We start from the raw sequence: 18,695 nt of genomic DNA, 5'->3' as shown, positions 1-18,695 counted from the left end.
GAGACACCAAAAACCCAGTATGTACGTGAAGTGACTGTGGACAGGACAGACTCCACTTCGGCTGGGTCAAGGGAAGGCTCCATGTCTGCCACGTGCTTCTTCATTACTAACATCAGAGCACTTTCCTCTGGCTTTGACCTCAGTGGAGTGGGAGAGAGTCTGCGAACCATCACCCGTGAGTCTCTTATAACCCATCTTTGGCTTCTGATAGTTGAATTCTGATGAACCTCCCCTCCTGCGTCACACAGAGCCCACCCAGCCGTGCCGGCTCCTTCCAGATCTCCTTATGGAGCATACGGTGCATACAGCTTCACTCTAGGGCATGGCCAAGCCTCTCCAGGACAACCCTGTCTTTAGTTTATCTGAGGAGTCAGACCGGGTCCAACTCCCTAGCCGATGCAAGCCGCCTTTGGCTAACCTGCCACGTTGTAACTCATCACAACCTCCTGGACACATCTCCTGATGGTAAATCCCAAACATTGAGGACACCTGGGCTGTTTATTTGGCCAAGGGAGACACTCAGACTCCTTTCTCTGTTGCTTGCTTCCCCCAATGTGAAAATCGTGCAGATGGGCCCTAGATCAACTTGGATTCGACTCCTCTTCTTCAACATCATGATAATCATTATAATCACATTCCAACATTTCCTCAAGTACCAACTGTGTGCCAAGTTTTGGGATACAGAGAGAAGGCACATGTAGAGAATAGTGAGTACAAACCGGTCTTGGAGCCGGTGGCCTGGTATTCCCGTTGGCCCGCCAGGTGACCGTAGCAGGTCTCACATAACCTCAGCAGTTCCGGCTGCCACATCTACAGGTGGAGAAAGTGTGAGAATCTGCCTCCTAGGGCTCTTCTGAGGAGCACTGAGGCTGAAACCATATTCTGCACATAGAAAGTGTATATTCAGTAAATGTTAGCATTTACTGCTTTAGTCGAATTCTTAGAGCTGCAGAATGGCACCACTTGAAAGAACTTAGAGATCATCTAGACCTAGTCCCTCATTTTACAGAATAAGAAACAGACTCAGAGAGGTTATTCCCCAGAGCCTGTGAACACTGGGTCCCTGTCTCCCAGGGTCCTGGGGGGAGATGAAAACTTAGACATGCTGCTCAACTCTATCAGGCCCCAGAGGTTGATCCCCCCTCAAGGAGACCACAGGGTCTGAGGCAGCACTGCTTCCCTGACCTGGCCACCCAGCTTCCCTGCACGCTCCGTCCAAGCTGCTGGCTGCTGCTGGGAGTGTCTTCCAGCCGGGGGGGGGGTCGGAACAGCCGAGAAGCCCATATCCATTTGTCTTGAGGAGCCTGGAGCATCATGAGGAGTAATCAAGATCTTGTTGCCCACAGACGAGAGAAAACCTGTAATTAATCTGGCTGCCCCTCTGATTTCCTCTGTCATCCCCGCCACCAAACACCGTCTGGCGGCTGTCAGCCGCCTCTTGGACCCACCCTGGAAAATCGCGATTAATGGTGCAACAGCCCTATGAGGATGGGAGAGAGAGAAAGAGAGAGAGACACGGGGAGAGGGACTGCTGATACATCAGGAGAGGAGAGGCCATTCCGCTCAGCTGGGCTGGGGGGTCCCAGCGGCATGCTCACTGCCTGAACGCGGTCAGCCGGCGACATGCTATGCACTGTGTGTGTGTGTGCGCGCGTGTAAACCAGTGTGGGCTGGGGATCTTCAGGCACTTAGCGAGTTCTGCTCAGTGTAGGCAGCACAGCAAAGTGTGTCGGGAAGCTACGTGTGCAGAAGAGATGTTCCCCTGCTCCCCTGGAGCTCATGGTCTGGTCGTGGAGAGAGGACGTAAGTAAGCACAGAGTTAAATGACCAGTCAGCACGCCTTGGAGAAGGCCTGTTTGTGGCCACAGGGAGCTGGGCGCTGTTCATGGTGCTGAAGGGCCTGTCCTCCTAGCACGTTCCATCAGGCGTCTAAGCGTGGAAGTGGGCCAGAGATGTCTGGAGACTTTAGGGATCCTCTGGCCTGAGGAAGTTCACCTGTCCTGAGATTCTGGGGGGAAAAAATGAGAAATTAGGTTCTTTCGGAAGAAGTGGGGATGAGTGTTTTTTGGTGTTTGTGTGAGGAAACTGCCCCCGGGTAGTTAAGCGGTAGAGACCAGCTTCTCCCGGAGCACATCCTTCCTGTGCTCAGGGGGGCAGTGGGCGTCATGCACTGCCTGCCACCAGAGCTTCCCAGGACAGCCTGTGCCGTGGAGAAATGGGCTCTAGATTGTAGGCTTCTCGTGGGCAAGTGCTCCAAACGTCAGTTGTGGGTAAAGACTTCATACTGCCAGAGCCTTTTCCACGTATGTTATCTGACTGGATTCGTTCATTATTTCCACAGATATTTTTGAGTGCCTACTATGTGCCAGCCTGTGCTAGGCATTGGAGATACAGGTGGAAAATTCCAACGTGTTCCCCGCTCTCCTGGTGCTCATCAGCCTGTGAGGTAGGCATTGCTGCTTCCATGTTCCTGACGAGGAGATGGGCTTTGAAGGAAGTAAGCCCCTCGAGAGTGTTCCTTCAGTAAGGTCCAGAGCCACCCCCGGCCTGACTTCCGTCCCGGTGTGGCCCGATCAGCAGGGTTATCCCATGTCATCCAGAGCGGTGCCCTCAGTGACACAGGAAAGAGCTACATGTCAACCATCTGCCGTCCAAGTTCCCAAAAGTCCAGGAGTGAGGCCCAGCTCTGGTTACGTGGGGACAGAGACCCCCCCCCCAGAGAGCCAAAGTCATGCTTAGATACTTGCTTTGAACTAAAATTCTGCTGGAAAAGAGCAGCAAAAGTACAAGAGATGGAGAAGATATTTCAGCTTTCCATCCTCTTGGACTCCCTGCCGTTCCAAAGTGCAGGAACACTGCAGGCTCTCACCAGAGGCCTCTGGGTCTCCCCCGGGTCGTTCCTCTGTCTGGGAATCTTCTCCCTGCTCACTGTGTCCCTTTTAAGAGACCTGGCTAACTCAGGTCGAACCTTTTGTCCCCAGGGAAGCCTTTCCTTCCAGCCACATGAGGTCCTCTTGCCACACACTCCATAGCGTCCTGAACTTTTCCTTCATTGTCTATAATCATGGCATCCAGCTTCCTGGACATGGGAGCGCTGTCCCTCCCCTGACTGTGAGCGCCAGGGCCTGGACGGTGCCTGCTAGTAGGCGCTCAGTTCCTGCTTGTGTCCCTCCCCATGCTGTGATTCCTCTTTGCCTGGATCTACACCGTGATATCCCCTTAGATTGTTTGACCTACAGCAAATATACAAAATGTACAAATCAATTGGCAATTTATTTCATATTGGTGTAAACTGAACATATGTCTTTTTTTAAAATGACCCCTTTACTGTTTTACGTAAACTACCCCCCAACGTGGGACTTGAATCCATGACCCCAAGACCAAAAGTCACATGCTCTGCTAACTGAGCCAGCAAGATGCCTGAGCCAATGCCTTTTGGATGTCATCTGTTCATTGATTCATTTGGCCAATATTAATGGAGCACCTACTATGTGCCAAGTAGCATGCTAGGTATTTGTCACTGTCCCTCCCATCACCGCCGACGGTTCTGAGGGCAGACAGCCTTCTCGTAGCTGGCTGGTGCCATGAGGAAGAATGTTCCAGGTGTGGTGGCAGCATATGGGGAAGAGATCACAGAAAGCCTCAGAGGGGAGATACTGCAGTGAGCCTGTAGAAAACTGTCCCCAGGCCATCAGGGGTCGAGATCACATCCCACGTGGAAGCTCTCATACAGGTGGCATATTGGGAAAATCAGGGCTCAGGTTCTGCTGGAACCTGAGGTGCAATGGGTTGGGGGGCAAGGACAGGTGAGCAGGATCCAGCTCGTGAAGGGTTTGCCTGTGGGACTGAAGAGTTTGCCCTCGATCCTGGAGGCAGGACAGAGTCAGGGGAGACTGGGCTGGGGTGTGTCGTTATCATGTTTGCATTTTAGTAAGAATCCCCACCACACAGCTGAATGGAGAACCACCCTGGGAGGGAAGGAAAGACCCAAGGGAGGGAGGCCAGGAAGGCTGCTCTGACCAGAGTCCAGGTCATTGCTGAGAGACATCTGGATGGGGGTGGCGTGAGGGTGGCAGTCCATGGGGATGCAGAGACAGTCATGGGCTTTAGGAGGCAGAGCTGTCGGGACGGGGTGATTGATCAGAATGGGGTGTGGGGTAGGAGCCATCTTGGGCAACTCTCAACTTTCTGGCTTGGGTGACGAGTGGGGTGTGGTGCCGCCTAAGAGGACGGAGGGGAGAGAAGAAGCAGCGGATGGGTGTGAGGGGTAGGGGGAGATGTTACCCTTTGCCTAGGACGCAGTGTGTCTGAGGTGCTCAGAATTGCGGGAGGCAGCTGCATTATGGCAGGGTCCTGGGCGTGAGATGAAGCCACACCATGCAGGTGGCAAGGGGCCACAAGGAGGAGGGTTAGTGGGCAGGGGACCTTGGTGCTATATCTTCAGGATCGTTTCTTTTTCCTCCCTAAATTATTCAGATACTTTTAGTTGATAAAGGCTGCCCTCTTTGGTTCTAAGACCAGATTCATCTAAACATTAAAATGAAAATAAGACCTCAGATTTCTTTGTGCTTTTTGATGAAGAATCTGCTGTGGAGGAGGGTTAGTGGGCAGGGGACCTTGGTGCTATATCTTCAGGATCGTTTCTTTTTCCTCCCTAAATTATTCAGATACTTTTAGTTGATAAAGGCTGCCCTCTTTGGTTCTAAGACCAGATTCATCTAAACATTAAAATGAAAATAAGACCTCAGATTTCTTTGTGCTTTTTGATGAAGAATCTGCAAGCTTCCTCTCTTGTTCTTATGTACAAACAGTAAAGCTATACAAGAAAGGCCAGTGGAGTCAGAGACCTGGCTGTCTGGGGCTTTGCCTCCTGATGGCTGCGTGACCTTGAGCTAGGCCCTTCCCCTTTCTTGGACTCCGCTTGCTTGGTGTGATTGAGATTGTCCTGTGGATTAAAGCAGAAAGAGACGGTGGAAAGAATTTTGCAAACCAACGAGCCTTACAATCATGAAACACCATGGTTCTTTAGATTCCTGTAAGGTTTGGGAAGAGATTATTTCTCATCTCTGTGCCCCAGATCATACAGTCGAGGCCCCAGAGCAGCCCAGGACCTCCGTCCTTGCTGTCCTTATGTGCGGTCTCCAGAGTCAGCTAGGCTTCATGGCATGAACGACGGGAGGCAGGCCTGCACGGAAGGAGTGTAGTTGTGTCATCAAATAGAATTTGCACAGGCTAATCTGACACCTCTTTAGCAGTCTGAATAATAATTACCGAGCGGCGTGCTGATCGGGCATAAATGGAAGGCATTTGACATAAATGATTATAGTTAGTATTGCTTTTATACAGCCTAACCAGATTTTTACAGTTCTTTCCTCTTTGACAGCTGATTCATTTATCCATTCAACACATATTTATTGAGGCTGTAATATATGCCAGGCCCTGTTCTGGGCCCCAAGGAGACAGACGAACAAGATTTCTGCTCCTTGCCCCACCCCCTTTGTTTGAGCTTGCATTCCAGTGGGGAGACCGTCACTGGACAATCAACTTTATCCATAGCGAGTAAGAATGTCAGGCTTCTCTTGAGACTGTGTGTGCTGTAATCTGTCCTTGCATCAACATCCATGAATGATAGGACGGAGATTCTGGGCCTGATTTGCCAACAGCAGAGTTGCCTTTGTTTTAGTCCTTTACCTTTCTTTCTTTCTTTTTTTTTAAGATTTTATTTGTTTATTTGACAGACAGAGATCACAAGTAGGCAGAGAGGCAGGCAGAGAGAGGAAGGGAAGCAGGCTCCCTGCTGAGCAGAGAGCCCGATGTGGGGCTCGATTCCAGGACCCTGAGATCATGACCTGAGCTGAAGGCAGAGGCTTAACCCACTGAGCCACCCAGGCGCCCAGTCCTTTACCTTTCTTTAATCCCAATAGCAGGTGATTGCTTGAGCCCTTCTATTTATCTAACAAGTTCGTCCTGCACACCTGTTGTGTATAAGTAGACTGGGGAATCAACAGCAGGCTGGCACCTGTCCTTGACCTTAAGCCCACACTGGTTCCATGTGTGGGAACATGGCAATGTGAGAAATAAAATAAATAGAAATATTTTATTTCTCCCAGCAATGGGAGAAAATGCTGTAAGAATCACCATAGGCTGTCACAGCGGCACATAGAGGGGCTCTGGATTCTGGCAAATGGCAGGGGTCGGGGAGAGGAGCATCAGGCAGAGGGAACCAGGGGTGTACAGGGAGCTGCCTGGTGCTGGGTGTGGCTGGAACATCAAGTGTGTGATGCTTAAACAAAGACTACGGAAGTGTGCAACACACACACACACACACACACACACACAGAAAAGTGAATATAATCCTAAGTATACAGCTCAGGGAGTTTTCACAAACTGAACACACTTGCTGGGCAGGGGGCCTTGGTGCTGTATCTTCAGGATCGTACCTAGAGTAAGCAACAGGACATTGCCAGCACTCCCAGAAGACCCCACATGCCCCTTCCTGTTACCCCAAGGGTACCCACCAGCAAGGCTTCTAACAGTTTTTTATGCTACATTTCTTTAAAAAAATTTATTTTATTTGAGAGAGAGCACGAGTGAGCAGGAACAGGGGGAAGGGGGAGAGGGAGAAGGAGAAGCAGATTCCCTGCCTCAGGGTGCCTGATGAGGGGCTTGATCTCAGGACTCCAAGATCATGACCTGAGCCAAAGGCAGACAGTTAACTGACCGAGCCACCTAAGCACCCAAGTTTTTTATACTTTTTATAGAAAGAATCGTGTTGTATGTATGCATGTATGCTTCTGTTCCTAGTTTCTTTTGGTCCAATTATGTTCATGAGATTCATCCTGAATCTCAACACGTGGTTGTTGATGATTAATTTTCATTTCAATGGAACATTCTGTTGTGTGGATACACGCTGTATTTCTCTGTTCTGCCGCTGGACAGCTGGGTAGTTTCCAGTTTGGGGAAGTGCAAAGTGCTGCCATGAACATTCTAATACATCTCTAAGACATCTGAGCACATACATTCTGTTGGAGATAGGCTTATTGTGGGGTTACAGGGTCCCTATGGTACCGGTAAAGCTCTGGGTTCCGGGAGCATAAAGCGGTTTTTCAAATCCGTTCTATCAACTTACACTTGCCTTGACACCATACGAGAGTTCCAGTTGCTCCACATCCTTGTCAACATTTGATACTGTCTTTTTAAAAAAGTCATTCTGGTGGGTATATAGTGGTTTCTTACTATGGTTTGAAGTCGCATTTTTTGATGCCCAGGGATGCTGAGACCCTCTTCCAACGTTTATAGGCTTTTGGATGCAGTTATTAGTGGACTGTCTGTTCTAGTCTTTGCCCATTTTTCTGTTGGATTGTCTGGATTGGGTGGGGGAAGGAATAATTTTAATACTACTTTCCTAATCAATGGTGACCAGGGGCTAGCATATCCAGGTGCTTACTAGCTCTGCCTTGACCCCATTGATGGTGTATGGTTGGCAGGCTGCAGACTCTGTTCTCAGGGTGTTGGTGGTCTCAGGGAGGGGACAGTACCCATGCTGTCTCAGGGGAGGCAGTCCCCTCCAAGTCTCTCTTTTGACATCAGGCCCCTTGGCCCCAGGAGGAATGGAGATTGGTGGAGAAAGTGTGGGGAGGGGGGTCATTTCCAGCAGGTAGCAGGAGCAGATGCGGAAACCAGCTGATGACCTGGTTTGTGTGCTTCTACCCTCCATTTTTGCTGAGAATGGACCTCTCGATCTGGGCCGGGGAGGGACTGATGGTGTGTAGTTCATCCTTTAGGCCAGGCCTGAGTGCAGCTGCTTTTCCCCTGTTATCTCGGTCTGTGGTTTGGCTCTCCCACATGAGAGATGCCAGGCTAGTTTTACCTGTGAGGAAACTGAGCTGAGGGGTCCAGGACCGTCCTCCTGAAGGCCACCTCGCTAGCACGTGGAGGATCAGGACTTGAACCCAGCCCCTTCCCCACGCCGCTCCCCAGTGAGCAGAGCAGGGCATACAGCATGTCTCTGGGGCAATGGCATAGTCTCGCCACCCCTTCCTCTTCGGCTCACTCATGGCTCTTGTTTCTTAAGAGCAGATGAGGGTTTTCATTCCAGTTAGAGATTTCAGAACCGTGGAGCACCTTACATCATTCGGTCAGAGTTACTCCCCCAAACCCTCAGCTGGATCGGGGGGCTGGGGTTAGAACATGAGCCTTCTGTGGGCCTGGCCTTGGTAGCAAGGACCAAGGAGCTGGCCTGGAGCGGAGGAGGGTTAGTGGGCAGGGGACCTTGGTGCTATATCTTCAGGATCGTTTCTTTTTCCTCCCTAAATTATTCAGATACTTTTAGTTGATAAAGGCTGCCCTCTTTGGTTCTAAGACCAGATTCATCTAAACATTAAAATGAAAATAAGACCTCAGATTTCTTTGTGCTTTTTGATGAAGAATCTGCTGTGGAGGAGGGTTAGTGGGCAGGGGACCTTGGTGCTATATCTTCAGGATCGTTTCTTTTTCCTCCCTAAATTATTCAGATACTTTTAGTTGATAAAGGCTGCCCTCTTTGGTTCTAAGACCAGATTCATCTAAACATTAAAATGAAAATAAGACCTCAGATTTCTTTGTGCTTTTTGATGAAGAATCTGCAAGCTTCCTCTCTTGTTCTTATGTACAAACAGTAAAGCTATACAAGAAAGGCCAGTGGAGTCAGAGACCTGGCTGTCTGGGGCTTTGCCTCCTGATGGCTGCGTGACCTTGAGCTAGGCCCTTCCCCTTTCTTGGACTCCGCTTGCTTGGTGTGATTGAGATTGTCCTGTGGATTAAAGCAGAAAGAGACGGTGGAAAGAATTTTGCAAACCAACGAGCCTTACAATCATGAAACACCATGGTTCTTTAGATTCCTGTAAGGTTTGGGAAGAGATTATTTCTCATCTCTGTGCCCCAGATCATACAGTCGAGGCCCCAGAGCAGCCCAGGACCTCCGTCCTTGCTGTCCTTATGTGCGGTCTCCAGAGTCAGCTAGGCTTCATGGCATGAACGACGGGAGGCAGGCCTGCACGGAAGGAGTGTAGTTGTGTCATCAAATAGAATTTGCACAGGCTAATCTGACACCTCTTTAGCAGTCTGAATAATAATTACCGAGCGGCGTGCTGATCGGGCATAAATGGAAGGCATTTGACATAAATGATTATAGTTAGTATTGCTTTTATACAGCCTAACCAGATTTTTACAGTTCTTTCCTCTTTGACAGCTGATTCATTTATCCATTCAACACATATTTATTGAGGCTGTAATATATGCCAGGCCCTGTTCTGGGCCCCAAGGAGACAGACGAACAAGATTTCTGCTCCTTGCCCCACCCCCTTTGTTTGAGCTTGCATTCCAGTGGGGAGACCGTCACTGGACAATCAACTTTATCCATAGCGAGTAAGAATGTCAGGCTTCTCTTGAGACTGTGTGTGCTGTAATCTGTCCTTGCATCAACATCCATGAATGATAGGACGGAGATTCTGGGCCTGATTTGCCAACAGCAGAGTTGCCTTTGTTTTAGTCCTTTACCTTTCTTTCTTTCTTTTTTTTTAAGATTTTATTTGTTTATTTGACAGACAGAGATCACAAGTAGGCAGAGAGGCAGGCAGAGAGAGGAAGGGAAGCAGGCTCCCTGCTGAGCAGAGAGCCCGATGTGGGGCTCGATTCCAGGACCCTGAGATCATGACCTGAGCTGAAGGCAGAGGCTTAACCCACTGAGCCACCCAGGCGCCCAGTCCTTTACCTTTCTTTAATCCCAATAGCAGGTGATTGCTTGAGCCCTTCTATTTATCTAACAAGTTCGTCCTGCACACCTGTTGTGTATAAGTAGACTGGGGAATCAACAGCAGGCTGGCACCTGTCCTTGACCTTAAGCCCACACTGGTTCCATGTGTGGGAACATGGCAATGTGAGAAATAAAATAAATAGAAATATTTTATTTCTCCCAGCAATGGGAGAAAATGCTGTAAGAATCACCATAGGCTGTCACAGCGGCACATAGAGGGGCTCTGGATTCTGGCAAATGGCAGGGGTCGGGGAGAGGAGCATCAGGCAGAGGGAACCAGGGGTGTACAGGGAGCTGCCTGGTGCTGGGTGTGGCTGGAACATCAAGTGTGTGATGCTTAAACAAAGACTACGGAAGTGTGCAACACACACACACACACACACACACACACAGAAAAGTGAATATAATCCTAAGTATACAGCTCAGGGAGTTTTCACAAACTGAACACACTTGCTGGGCAGGGGGCCTTGGTGCTGTATCTTCAGGATCGTACCTAGAGTAAGCAACAGGACATTGCCAGCACTCCCAGAAGACCCCACATGCCCCTTCCTGTTACCCCAAGGGTACCCACCAGCAAGGCTTCTAACAGTTTTTTATGCTACATTTCTTTAAAAAAATTTATTTTATTTGAGAGAGAGCACGAGTGAGCAGGAACAGGGGGAAGGGGGAGAGGGAGAAGGAGAAGCAGATTCCCTGCCTCAGGGTGCCTGATGAGGGGCTTGATCTCAGGACTCCAAGATCATGACCTGAGCCAAAGGCAGACAGTTAACTGACCGAGCCACCTAAGCACCCAAGTTTTTTATACTTTTTATAGAAAGAATCGTGTTGTATGTATGCATGTATGCTTCTGTTCCTAGTTTCTTTTGGTCCAATTATGTTCATGAGATTCATCCTGAATCTCAACACGTGGTTGTTGATGATTAATTTTCATTTCAATGGAACATTCTGTTGTGTGGATACACGCTGTATTTCTCTGTTCTGCCGCTGGACAGCTGGGTAGTTTCCAGTTTGGGGAAGTGCAAAGTGCTGCCATGAACATTCTAATACATCTCTAAGACATCTGAGCACATACATTCTGTTGGAGATAGGCTTATTGTGGGGTTACAGGGTCCCTATGGTACCGGTAAAGCTCTGGGTTCCGGGAGCATAAAGCGGTTTTTCAAATCCGTTCTATCAACTTACACTTGCCTTGACACCATACGAGAGTTCCAGTTGCTCCACATCCTTGTCAACATTTGATACTGTCTTTTTAAAAAAGTCATTCTGGTGGGTATATAGTGGTTTCTTACTATGGTTTGAAGTCGCATTTTTTGATGCCCAGGGATGCTGAGACCCTCTTCCAACGTTTATAGGCTTTTGGATGCAGTTATTAGTGGACTGTCTGTTCTAGTCTTTGCCCATTTTTCTGTTGGATTGTCTGGATTGGGTGGGGGAAGGAATAATTTTAATACTACTTTCCTAATCAATGGTGACCAGGGGCTAGCATATCCAGGTGCTTACTAGCTCTGCCTTGACCCCACTGATGGTGTATGGTTGGCAGGCTGCAGACTCTGTTCTCAGGGTGTTGGTGGTCTCAGGGAGGGGACAGTACCCATGCTGTCTCAGGGGAGGCAGTCCCCTCCAAGTCTCTCTTTTGACATCAGGCCCCTTGGCCCCAGGAGGAATGGAGATTGGTGGAGAAAGTGTGGGGAGGGGGGTCATTTCCAGCAGGTAGCAGGAGCAGATGCGGAAACCAGCTGATGACCTGGTTTGTGTGCTTCTACCCTCCATTTTTGCTGAGAATGGACCTCTCGATCTGGGCCGGGGAGGGACTGATGGTGTGTAGTTCATCCTTTAGGCCAGGCCTGAGTGCAGCTGCTTTTCCCCTGTTATCTCGGTCTGTGGTTTGGCTCTCCCACATGAGAGATGCCAGGCTAGTTTTACCTGTGAGGAAACTGAGCTGAGGGGTCCAGGACCGTCCTCCTGAAGGCCACCTCGCTAGCACGTGGAGGATCAGGACTTGAACCCAGCCCCTTCCCCACGCCGCTCCCCAGTGAGCAGAGCAGGGCATACAGCATGTCTCTGGGGCAATGGCATAGTCTCGCCACCCCTTCCTCTTCGGCTCACTCATGGCTCTTGTTTCTTAAGAGCAGATGAGGGTTTTCATTCCAGTTAGAGATTTCAGAACCGTGGAGCACCTTACATCATTCGGTCAGAGTTACTCCCCCAAACCCTCAGCTGGATCGGGGGGCTGGGGTTAGAACATGAGCCTTCTGTGGGCCTGGCCTTGGTAGCAAGGACCAAGGAGCTGGCCTGGAGCTGGCCTGGAGGTTTCCCTGCCAGTGGTTCCGCAGGGAATGGCGAGCCCTCCCCACGGGGCAGCTTTGGTGGCAGGGCTGGGTGGGTGGCTACCTGGCAGGGGCGTCAGACTCACCTGCTCCCTCCCGCCGCTCTCCCGCAGAGTTATGTCATGCCCAGACCAGCAGAGGGCTCCATGAGGATTTATAGAAGATGCCCCGCCTCTCGGCGCCTTTGGTGCTGCTTCCCGCGTGGCTAGTGATGGTCGCCTGCAGCCCGCACTCCTTGAGAATTGGTAAGTGGGGCAGCCCAGCTCTGGGGGATGCCCCCGCCCGGAGCCCAGGTGTTCGTGGGGGCAATCTCGTGCGTTGTGCCCTCCCTGAGTTTTCAGCTGGGCTAGCGGTGGGGGTGGGCCGGGCTCACAGCTCGGATCCTGCCGGCGGTCAGTCTGTCCAGCCCCCTTGTGGGGAGAACAGAGACGCGGAGTCCCTGTTACGGTTTGTGGCGGACTCGGCCTGGCACACGAAGGGTGAAGCAGGAGGGTGGGAATGGCTGTGGGGATTTTAAATCCAGGGCTGGGATTAGGGAAGAGATCACCTCTCCTGGTCTCTGATCAATCCAAGAAGGCTTCCTGGAGAGTGTGCCTCAGATCTAGTCAGGGAGACCTCTCGGGGGGCCCTGGCCGGCTGCTTGGCAGGGCCCTTGACATGGTGTGTCGGTTCTCCCTGGCCTGGTTCTAGAGAGGGACGCAAGGCCGCTGCAGTGGCCCACATTCTCTCCCTGGCCTTGCTGCTGGGGGGACACCCACTCTAGGGGCAGGCAGGCCGTGCTGCTCCCTGCCCCAGCAGCGGCCCTGGTCCCGGAGCAAGGCCTTTCTCCCCTGGGAATGCAGGAGTGCCTGGGAAGCCCGGTGCCTCTTCTTCCCCACGACAGTGTGAGCCTCATTCCCTACAGGCTTGGGCACTGCTAATGTGGGTCATATGGAAACAGCCCCGACGGCAGGGACAAGGAGAGTTTATGCCAGTGTGCACTGTGCGGTTGGGCCGTCTGATGGCCCAGGACTGATGTGGGTTGTCATGGATTGGGGGATTGTGTGTATATGGGGAACGGGGTCAGTGTGGACAGGTGGGTTGGGGTACAGCAGTGAGAAGCCTAGGCGGATGGGCTGTTGGTCGTAGGAAGGCTGAATTAACATCAGGACCCCTGGGGCAAGGTGAGACAAGAGCCCCAGAAGGACTCAAACCTAGGTAGCTTCTGCAGATAGGTACCCAAGTGATGCCCCTCTTCCCAGACTGGGGTGGGGAGTGGGGCAAGTGGATACTGCCAACAAGGCAGGATCCTAGATCCTAGACCTGAACTTAAAAGTGTCAGAGGCTGATTAAGAAGGAAGGTATCTTGACGCTGAGTCCTAGGAGATTGGCTTTTAAGCCGCTTGCAACCAGGACTGGTCCAGAGTCCTAGAGGTTGGCCTGCTGGTGGTGGGCAGGAGGCCCCGGGTGGGCAGAGGCAGGCCAGAAGCTGCGACCCTGGCTAGGCCCACACCGTTGGCCAGAAGCCAAGCTGCAGGTCTCGGGGCTGCCCCGTGTGGACTCTTGGGCCCACTTCTCCATGCATATGCGACAGTGGCTGATTGGAATCAGAAATGCAGACAGGTGACTTCGTTCTTCCCTTCACCCTGCCCTCAGCTCACCACTCTGCATGCTTTAAGGCAAGGAATTAAAAACAAAATCTTCCCTCCCTCTCCCCATTTGTTTTTACCGAACTTCAAAACCTAATTTAATTCTGCTTAGGAGCAATGCAAAACGGTTCGTATCCTTAAGATGCTTAATTTATAAGATGCCTACAGTTATTCAGCGTTTGCTGCGAGGTTCTCTCCCCCTCTAAATGAGCAGATAAAGCGGTAACCCATCAATTTCCATTTGTCGCTAATGGGAAGCGGAAAGGGATTGAGCCAGAAAAGGCAGCGCCTCATGGCCTTGGCTCTCCTGACACTGGTTTTCCAGGAGGGGAGCAGAGAGTGGAGCTGACAGATCCCTCTCTTGGCTGTGACGCTGACAGTGGAGGGCTTCAAAGGGACCCCTCCTGCTCCCGCACCCACTCCTGGAGCATTGCTTGTCCAGTGCTATCAAGACGCTGTTGGCCCTCTGTTTTGGTTCACGCCAGGCCACTTTCAGCCCATCTCCAGCCAGGCGCCCTGCTGGCTGGCAAGTTCAAACCGGGCCTCCTCTCCCACAGAGGCCAGGAAGCAGAGTGAAGCCAACAGAGGGACAGAAAAGAAAGGCAAAACCAAAAGCCGCAATGCCGGGACCCATTTCCCCCGTCTCCTTGGTTATCCTGGGAGCCAGGAGGTTTTTCAAGTCTCCTGAACCTAATGAACAGAAAGGTGCTAATTACTGTGGGCTCCAGGGGGGATCTGGAGTGGGGCGGGGAGGGGAAGAGAAGTAGGTCAAGAAAACAAGTAGCTAAGCCTGGCAGCAAGGCAGCCTTGAGCACAATGGGCCGGACCGACGCTGGTGGGGCTGGTGTCTCCCGCGGCCCCCAGAGGCGCACGGGAAAGGGAGGGGTGCGGTTACCCTCGCCCCTTTCCAGGGGTCACTTCTCCCTGCATTTGGTGCTTTCCGGGGTTCCTTCCAAACCCCTCAGCCTCAGGAGAGATAGCGGGGAGAGCGAGGCTGTAGAAAGGATGAGGAATCTCAGAGATGAATTGTCCTGCCTGCTCCGTCCTCAGCCCTGCTCCTCTGCCGGTGACAATATGGATGTTTGCACAGAGGCGGCCGAACCCATTCCGCTGCCCGGGCACTGCTGTTTTTCATTCAAGTGAGGTGCGGGGTGGGAGATCCAGCCAAATTGTCTGTTACGGTGCCCGGTGTTTACCCCCCGAATGAGGTTTTGGGTAAGAGAAAGGGATTTTATTTATGACCGTGAGGCTGCCCGCATAAATTCCCCAAACTCTCACACATATGTCAGCCCCCTTCAGTCATCCGTCTTTTGATTTTGCTTCTGTCCCTCTGGGTCCTCTGAGTGATGACTGTGGGAGCCACAAGTTAATAAATGCTCAGAAGGGGACCCCACCCCATCTCTCCCACCCTGTATTACTTGGAGGGACCGTCGTCTTCTCTTAGAGCAATAAAGGATTCTGAAGATCCCATTCTCCAAGCCGCTCATTTCACATATGGGGAAGGAGGCCCCAAGGGGGTGTCGCGAGTAGGTGGCCGGGCTGGTGGCAGCCCATGCTAGAGCCACTAGTCATTGACTGCTCTTGCCTTGCTCACTTGGCCGCCCACCTGCGGGCTCACCGGCCGCTGGGGAGGAGATTGGCCACCCATGGTATTGTCTCTGGTGCTTTTCCTCCATCCAGTTCCTGACATTAGCAAATGTTACCTTTGCCCCGAACACATGAAGTACTCAGTAAGTATTTGTCAGCTTTCTAGACTGTCTCTTGTTACTCGTTCCCTGGCCCACGTTTCAGCCCCCCTGAACTACTCACTGTTACCCAAATAGACCAGGAAGCTTTGCTCTGGGCTTTACCCATCTGCCTCCCGTGCAGGGGAGCTGCTCTCCCCATTCTGGCTTCTCTTCCTGGAAAACTGCTCCCACGACGCGTCTGCTTCCTCTTCGCCTCCCCCTCTCCTCTTCCTTCTTAGAAAACTCCTACCACAGCTACCCCTTCTCCCCCTCCCTCTCCTCCTCTTCCTCCCCCATCCCTATCCTCCCAGGCTTAAATAGCTCCCACCGCAAAGTCCTTTCTCATGATCTCCCTGTCCGTCCCGGGGAGAAATCCTCTTTTTCCTGCCGTGTTTCCCATTCCCTGGTACTTAACACCTGTTCCAGCACCTGCTGGGTCGTGCTCTACTTATCACCAGACTCTGAACTCCAAGGATGACTGGCCACCGGACACACTCCACATATGTGAACGGATTGCTCAGATTCAGTGACTGGGGTGTGTGGATGGATCCGCGGCCCCTTGCAAGACCAGATTCCCCAAGAACACATTCGGTATCTTTGTTTTAACATACAGTCCTCTGGTCTTGCGTATGCTTAAAGGGGTAGATTGATTGGAAGAAGGGGAAGAGAAAGGAGAAAAAGGAGAAGGAGAAAATGTGCTTGGTCTTATCTGGAACACATAACAAGAATGGGCTGAGGCTCTTCATTGGGCTGTAATGCTGACGTTGGCTGACAGTAGACCCAGTGAGTCAACTACCCATTCACCAGTGCCCTTGACAGGTGTTTGTTGAGTACTCTGTGCCGAGCACTGAGGACTTGGGGGCCCGGTAATAATCACCAGAGCCCCTCCCACTCAAAAAGGCCTTCCTCTCTTCCAGGCCCCGGGCTTCGTAGTTCACATATATCCAGCAATGTCCACGGCAGAATTAACCACCTGATGTTTAAGATGAAGACATGAAGCCTTGGGGAGTTGAAAGAACTCACAAGGTCACGTAGATACTGAAATTGGAACCTGTCTCCAAAGCTGTCTCTTTCTACTCTGGGCCACCGCAGCTGGTACACCTGGAGACATAAGGGCGGTCCCATTATCAGAACAGACATGTAAACGGACACCCGTGTTCTACCCAGTAAAGGAATTGACAGAGGGAGTCTTGGCCTTATGTCCTCTCCAGCTCTCTTTGGATTCTTTTACCTGCAAATCATTTCCCAAGGGCACAGAGAAAGTCCATCTGACCAACGGGGAAACTGAGGCCTGGGGATTTGAGAGGCTTGCTCATGGGACACAGAAGTCCCGACGGGCTTGGGGCGCAGGAGACACATGAGCAGGTTGTGGGAGCAGTTGTGTCTCTCTCTCAAGTTCAGAGTTTCCTGGCTGGTAAAGCAGCAGGAACCTGGATTTATTTGACGCTCTGCCTTACTAGGACACCCAAGCACTTTACAACTACCGTTTTTTACTTGGTTGGTTTCCCTCAGTGAGTTCCAAGTCCTGTGCAGAGAACATTAAACATAGAACATTCAAATGTTATAAAGATGGGGATAATAAGAGAACTGGGGGAGGGAAGAGGGAAGAATTAAAAACACCATTTTTTTCATCCTCTTCTGCTGTGTATTAAATATATCTGACACACTGAGATGCAAATATACCAGCAGAATTCTGTGTCTTGCAAAGAAAGGATTCACCATGGGTTGTTTTTTTGTTGTTGTTGTTGTTGTTTTTTTGAGGACTGGCTCCCCTCAATAATGTTACCACATGATGTGATTTATGGAATTTTGATGGGCACGTAACTTTTCATCTCCCTTCCAAACTGAGTCATGCAGGTAGGCAATCCATTGGTCTTTCATATTAGTGACAAATAGAAATTGATGACTTTCTCCTTCATCTGTCATCTAGAGAGGGAATATGGAACGATTTCTGGGACACCGATCTCTCCCCTGCTGAACACCTTAGGGGATCTGTGTCTGTCTTTATGATGTCTGTACTCCTGGGTCTAACCCAGTGCCTGCCCCAGGGTCATGCCCACCTGATATTTGCTAGATGCGTGACCTGATGGCACGGTTTTGAAGGTTGAGCTTGACCGGTCCATTTTTGGATGTTTCTCTCCCCAGAAATTGGTCAATGCTCAAAAACACCAAACAGTGTCGTTTAATGATAAGTGAACAACATATGTAATTAGAAGAGTAGATATTTTACCGAAAAATCAAGACATCTATGTGTGTGTGTGTGTCTGTAAGCATGTGTGCCTTCCCCAGGCTGTCTCTCCTTGCTTCCCACCCCACGCCTGCTGCCACACCTGTAGTCAGGGGGCAGGGAGGCCGGCTATGTTTAGGTAGGCATCCCAGCTAGGGTGCTGTGCGGAGTCCCTCGGCCCATGATGTCATTTGCCTTCGCCTGCAGCTTGCCTCCTTCCAAGAGTGCTACACAGGATGCTTTCACGAAGTCTGAATTCTCTCTCCACCTTTCCAGAACCCATCAGTGAAGTATGACTTCAGGTCGTAGTCTTTTCTGCTGAGATGTGAGGATTGAGTTTGTCCGGGTGGGTTTCATGTTACTGATAAAGAAAACTGGGGGTCCCCATTAGGTGAAGTAAGCCAGCAAAGGGCCCCTCCAGCAATGCCACAGTTCCTGACTTCCAGCCGTCCTGAGAGTTCTGTGCCATGGTTTGTGACGTGTAATGTGTTCTCACACCCGTGTTAGTTCAATTTCCCTAACAACCTGCAACGCAGGTGGGAGTGAGCCCATCTAATGGAAGAAGGTCCTGAGGTTCACGGAGTTTGTGACTTGCCCAAGCTTCTCCAAGGGAGAAGAGGAGAGGGCATGTCCCAGGTGGGTTAGCAGAGGAGTTCTGGGGAGCAGAGTTGGGGGACAGCTAAGGTGGTGGGGTCCTGAATAGCCTGTCGGCAGTACGTTCTTGCTCGGTGGGACTGAAAGCCACTGGAGGCCCGTACACCATCACCAAGGCCTCCTGAAATCTGGCTGAGCTAAAGAGAATAGGCAAGTAATGGTAGCAGATGTTGTGTTTTCTTAAACAGATCGTGAATGATCTTTGGGAGAAAGCTGGGAAAGGTCCCAGAAGTAGGGATATCAGAGCCAAGGAATGGGGCTCTTGTTCCGTAACTAAAAGTTCTAGAGAATAGAGCTGATTTTCTTTTTTTTTTTTTTAAAGATTTTATTTATTTATTT

The 18,695-nt window shown here is 50.9% G+C and overlaps 1 protein-coding gene across 1 annotated transcript in view; it reads left to right on the top strand.

The window, feature by feature from the left end:
- The first annotated feature begins 12,283 nt into the window (after positions 1-12,283).
- Positions 12,284-18,695, top strand: part of LOC111153824 (glutamate ionotropic receptor kainate type subunit 4) — a 288,341-nt gene continuing 281,929 nt past the window's right edge. Inside the window, exon 1 of the mRNA XM_022513080.1 lies at positions 12,284-12,365. Within this exon, the coding sequence (XP_022368788.1) occupies positions 12,284-12,365 (82 nt within the window). The remainder of the gene's footprint in view (positions 12,366-18,695) is intronic.

This window comes from Enhydra lutris, unplaced genomic scaffold (assembly GCF_002288905.1).
Source record: "Enhydra lutris kenyoni isolate GAN:26980312 unplaced genomic scaffold, ASM228890v2 scaffoldscaffold34, whole genome shotgun sequence".
NCBI lineage: Eukaryota > Metazoa > Chordata > Mammalia > Carnivora > Mustelidae > Enhydra > Enhydra lutris.
The sequence above is the reverse complement of the archived record's forward strand: the minus strand, read 5'-3'. Positions and strand labels throughout refer to the sequence as shown.